Raw genomic sequence first — 6,000 nt, 5'->3', positions numbered from 1 at the left:
CAAATCGGATGGTGAACTAGCCCCTTGACACTAGTTTATCTCTAATTCATTTGATGATCGAATGGTGTAGATTGTTCTCAAAGCCGTAGATCCCTCGTGGAGGACATGTCAATTAGTGACGAGGATAGGACACCCTAGTCTAGTTGTATCGTGGAGTGGAGTATCGCCAATACCATACACATTTAGCAAATGTAAAAGGAAGTCAATGGACCGCCCATACTCAAATGTTGGACAGCAAACGAAACGCTTTATAAAGGGGGTCTCGAAGTTACGTATCGAATTGGCAGAGTTTCCTTCATTTAAGACTGATTTTGTTGACAACAATCGCTTCGAGCCATGAGTTCTTCATCGCCCAAGGTCGGTCCTCTCTCTCTCTCTCTCTCTCTCTCTCTCTCTCTCACTCTCACACACACACACACACACACACACACACACACACACACCCCATGCATTCTCGGCGATCTAAACGCAGCTTTGCTTTTTACTTGTTTTATTCTGCCACTTTCATCGCCCGATTCTGTCATGGAGATCATACGATGATTTGAGGATACTGATGTTTTCTCTGGGTGTGCAAAATAGGGGCTCAGTAGGATCGCAGCAAACAGATTGCACAAAGAATTGAAGGAATGGCAAGTAAATCCTCCTACTGGCTTCAAGCACAAAGTCTCTGACAACCTGCAAAGGTACTTTTCTGCGGGTGAGTCTCTTGTTAGGATGTGCCTGTTGGCATCCACGTTTGCATTCTTTAAGAGAGACGAGGAAGAAAGCTATATTCAAGAAAAGCAAAAATGAATTAGGAGACGGTGCTCTCGACGTATACCATTCTAGTGGTACAGACTTTAGTGTGAAATATCAATGGGTAGTGCTTTAAGAAGATTGAAGGTGGCATGGGTTCTCAGAACCAATGACCAAAGGCTTATCATAGGACAGAACATGATATGACAGGATGGGCTGCATCTCTATAGCATCGGGAATGTTCTCAGCTAATTGATAGCATAGACTGAGGGGGTTGAAACTGGTTCGTTGTAGAAGGGGGGGGGGGGGGGGGGGGTGTAAACTAATATAAATTGTCTGCTAGCCTAATCAGAGACTAAGAGAAAATAAAAGAAACGGAGTAATCTAGTCATTTTTCTGGTCACAAGCAGGCAGCACAGTGACAGGAGTGATGCATGAATTTCCTGCTTCTTCATCAAAGCCCAGCCACGGATTACTGCTACCACATTAGATGGAAACGAGGATCTGACCTAGAAAATGTAACGTGAGGAGAGAGAGACGCCCAACTATTCAAATTTAATGCCCTTAAATGAGAGAATGCCAAGGTCAAGTCACCAAAGAGGAAGGATGATCAATATCTTGCACTACTAATGGCACATTGAAAGTTTAAACTTATGAGATAGGTGGACACTTATTATGTCCTTTGTAGGAGAAACCTTTCCAAAGAGTGGTTTGCCAAACAGGAAACAACAATAATTCTATTAAAATCAAAAGCCTTCACATGTACTCCCAAAGTAGAATGACAGCGATTTAAATGATCTTTTGTGCCTTTAAAGTAAGGTGGTTAGGTATCCTATGTATTGAAATTTATTGCTGATAATTGCATAGAGTATTGTCTAGAGCAGAATGGATACATATTCTTTTTCCTTGGTTCATGTTTACGTAGTGGCATACTTACAAGATGATCTTTGTGTCGATTTTCATAATAGCATAAGATTCTTTGTGGATATGAGAGTACTGATGAGTATTGTTACAGGTTGATATTTTATTTTGAAACTCAGCTTTCTGATAGAGATTGCTTAGGTTAAGATCAAGGTTTCTAGATAGGAAAAGCGGTACAAAAATAAAGTAAATATACGCAGTTTGGTATGGAGTCTCATTAACAATACTTTTCACATACATACACTTTGCACTCACAGATTATGCTACTATGTTTTTGTAAACACAAACTTACACACAGGAAACCTATAAATGGGATTTGTGCACCCATACATTGTATGCACATTGCACACAAAATATATTGTGGTTATCATTTTTTTGACAAAGGCATATTATATATACATGTTTTACACACATTTACACTTATGTATGTATATCGCGCACACACAAATTCCATAAGGAAGGGAATTTTTTGTTTGAGAGGACAATAAGAATTTGTTTGGTGTTCTTGAGTAGGCTTAAAGTTTATTTGTTGATAGTTGCATAGATAATGGTCAAGAGTATCATTGCAATGTTGAATTTTTTTGCAATGGTTTATGTGTTTGTAGGTTAAGAGATGCTTCAAGTTAATCATTGTGTTGATAAAGATACTTTAGGAATTACATAGCAATGCTCTGTATTGTTACAAGTTGTGCAATTCATGAAAAGAATCATTCAAATGTATAGATGGACTAGTATTCAGAGAAAATGTTGCAAACATTCATCTCACAAACTCAACCATAATGAAAAATTGGTCACCATATTGCAACAAGTTACAAAAGTAAGCAAGTAGAGTACTTGAAATGCACATAAACCATTAAATTCTTGCCTTGTTGACAAGGGAGTGGTCTCCCCTTTTTGCAGCAGACACTATATCAGGCACATTAGCTGAAACTGCTTGTTCTATTAGAATGTTAGGCTTCAGTGGAAAAGCCTCAAATTCTAGATGCAATAATTTGAGAATGATCTATCAAGTCACCCTTCTTCAACCACTTGTCAGCCCAGGTCGTCACATGAGCATCCCTAGAAGTCTACTTGTACTCAATGTACAACCACCTTTTTTTTTGGGGAGAGAGAGAGAGAGAGAGAGAGAGAGAGAGAGAGAGAGAGAGAGAGCACATTGCGTGCACTTGCCATTGCTTTGAACTATTGCAAATTGCGTGCACCTTTGTTGCATTGTGTGCTGGTTTCATGTCGTTACGCGACCTGTGACCTGCAACTAATCGTTTTTTGCAGTAAATCATCGCTGCTCTTAATTTGTTCCTTTCTGTAACCTTAGGCGTTTAATTTTTACCATGCTCGCAATTAATTTTTGCCACGTTTGTAATCCGCTTATGTGCTTGTAATGTGTAGCGGAAGTGATTTATGGTAATAACCCAGAATGAGTGCTCAGTGTGTAGTCAAGGTTCCTTTAACTTCATGAGAGAGTTCCTTTTACTTCATCAGAGAAATTTGCAATACACTAGAGAGAGAAGAGAGAATGATACTGAGTGAAGGTTTTTTGGGTGATAGAGAGAGAAGAAGACAAACAGATGGGGTCCCGAACTCCCCTCCAAGGCCCCCCCTCTCTATTGCTAGAGAGAGATTTGCTTTAGATTGCACAAATGCTGATACAATGGTCCTAAATGTTGAGATGCTGATGGGATCTTGTGGTACATGCTTGGATCTGGGAGGCTAAGGGCTGAAATTGCAAAACGCTAGTGAAACTGATGGGAAACGCAACTGACAATGAGGCTATGGGCTGATCTGCTATGGATGATGTCGAGGGTGCTGATGATGATGATGAGGATGGGTTGGAATCTGAAGAGGATGGGTTGGAATCTGAAAACGCTGGCTGATCTGCTATCTTGGGCCGAAAACTGCAGTTCTAGGCTGAATTTGCAAACTAAAGCGATAAGGGCTGAAATCTGCTACTGCTGATATGCCTCAAAACGCCAGGGGTATCTGCTACTTGTGCTGACTGAAAAATGCTATTGTTCTAAAGGGGCTGATGTAGGGTGAAAATGCTAGAGGGCTGAGGGTGCTGCTGGGCATTGACTGCCCATGGTGCCGAGTACTGTACTGAATGCTCAATGGTGACCCTAGGGTCACCTTAATAATGTCAAAAGGTTGGGTCAAGCAGGGACACAGATGCAACCCCACGACTTTAATAAATAATGCTGAAATGTCACTTATTAATGAGTTAACAAACTCACTTGTAAGAGGTGCTTCGTATGCAGAACAACCTACTACCTAGGCCTGGAATTAATATTGTTGTATGGGAACACTCTTTAGTGCCTACACCTAGCAGACACTGGTTGTGCTCATGTGCAATCAAAGGGTATGCAACTACGCTAAAGTGCTTGGACATGCACCTACTGCGTACAAGCTCACAAAGGTGCCAAAACACTTCCTAGGCTGTCCTAAACCCAAAGTAGGAGTTAGAGCTTGTCCATATGCACATTGGGTTAGATTTGCAACATGATAGTGTTGTACGATAGAGTCTCTCTCTCTTGACTCTCATGTCGCTAAAAAGAAACTCTCAACTCTCACGTCGCTGAGAGAAGTCACAACATGCTCAGGTACTTTGCTTCAATTGAAGTTGCCCGTACCTTTGCTCGTCCTTTCTTCTTGCTTCGCGTTCTAACTGTCTTTCTTCATGTTCACATGCTATGGCTGCCATTCTTTCTTCGTATTTACGCTCTATGGCTGCCATTCTTTTTGCTTTTCTTTCCTCGCGCTCGCGCTCCAAGGCGGTGCGTGGTGCTTCTTTTTGTATCCTCTTGTCCATCATCGACTTGACCAATGCCTCCATAGGATTGGTGCAATCCGTGGCGTAGATGGGGAAGGGGGAGGGTCAGAAAAACCTCCTGGTGGGGAAAATTCTTTCTTTGCCACTGCCATGCTCATCACGTCCATGTGGAGTATCCATTCCGCTTCGGGTAATGACCATACACTGAAGTCCGGGTTCTTAAGTTCACGAGGAACTTGGGTTCTTGTGGGTCTTGGGTTCTTGGGTTCTTGAGTCCTTGAGGTTCTTGAGGGTCTTGAGATTCTTCTGTAGCTTGCAATCTGTGCTAGAGAAGGATCTTCTCTTACCGGAGCTCTTCTCTTTCCCACAGGCGCACCCCTTGGCGGCTTTGCGCTCACACCAAGGTTGCTTTTTCCCACCTCTCGTCGATTGGCCGGGCGCTAAGTGCACGGTCTACTCTCAATGAGTGAAAAGAGAGACAAGGGGAGGCTAGACAAGCTCTTCTTTCTTGGATTTCCTGTCACTCTTCAAAAACACGATTAGGAATCGACACGCCCAAGAGGACTTGGGTTATGTGCGACCGCAACAAGCAAAAAAAAAAAATGTGGTTCTTTCCTTGAGTAATACAGAACACTGCCAAAGCTCTGATACCAAGGTAAGGTGCAGCGGTTGTGAATGTTGAACTTTGCTCAAGATGAGTGCTCTGAACTGTGCTTAAGGTTCCTTTTACTTACGGAATGTAGAGCCTTCCGTTCCTTTCGTGAGAGAGTACAAAGGATCACAAACAAAGTGGTAAACATTGTGAATGAAGGTGCTGAGAGAGAGAGAGAGAGAGAGAGAGAGAGAGAGAGAGAGAGAGAGAGAAGAATACGAGACGAGAATGTTGTCAAAACCCTCCTCCAAACGTCCCACTCTCTATGGCAAGAGCGGTCTACTATTGATTGCACAAATCTCTACAATGCAATGGACTTGCTGACGATGTTGATGACGACGAGACGGGCTGAAATTTGAAAACGCTAATGGCTGAAATTTGCAAATCTTTTATTTGCTGAATTCCGACTCTATGTCGATGACGATGGCAATGACGACGATGCAACGACGACGCGCTGAAAAGAAGATGCTGAAATCTGCGTTTTCCGGGTTGAAACTGCAAACGCTGGTCTAGATTCGAGTTCTGTAGCGATGAATATGCAAAAAGCTAGGAGGTCATGTTGATGCAAAAACGCTAGGCTGATTCTGGGTCCTTAATGCACAAACACTAGGCTTCTGCAGTTATGCTACTGTCGGGCTGATCTGCTGTGCAAAAACGCCAGGGCTGCTGTAGGGGAAAAACGCTAGGCTTCTGTTGTTGCAAAAACGCTAGGTTTGCTTTTGGGGAGTCTTGCTGAGAAGATGCCTGTTAAACACACGGTTCCTGCTGCCTCTTCTACCAGAAATGCTAGCGCTAAGGTTTTCTTATATACTTGCATGGCTAAATTGCCCTACCTAGTTCCCAACAAAAGTCGCTTAAAAATAATAAGTGAAAAATGTCAAAAATAGGGAAAATAGGTCTATGCACTGTAAAAATGCTCCCGATG

At 42.4% G+C, this 6,000-nt stretch overlaps 1 protein-coding gene across 1 annotated transcript in view; it reads left to right on the top strand.

Moving 5' to 3' along the window:
* The first annotated feature begins 219 nt into the window (after positions 1-219).
* The window catches only part of LOC147444053 (putative ubiquitin-conjugating enzyme E2 18), a 30,846-nt gene continuing 25,065 nt past the window's right edge, over positions 220-6,000 (top strand). The window contains exons 1-2 of the mRNA XM_086526792.1: positions 220-357; positions 580-683. Coding sequence (XP_086382918.1) covers positions 337-357; positions 580-683 — 125 coding nt within the window. The 5' untranslated portion in view covers positions 220-336. The remainder of the gene's footprint in view (positions 358-579; positions 684-6,000) is intronic.

This window comes from Adiantum capillus-veneris, chromosome 13 (genome assembly GCF_014529385.1).
Source record: "Adiantum capillus-veneris isolate H3 chromosome 13, ASM1452938v2, whole genome shotgun sequence".
Lineage (NCBI taxonomy): Eukaryota > Viridiplantae > Streptophyta > Polypodiopsida > Polypodiales > Pteridaceae > Adiantum > Adiantum capillus-veneris.
The sequence above is the reverse complement of the archived record's forward strand: the minus strand, read 5'-3'. Positions and strand labels throughout refer to the sequence as shown.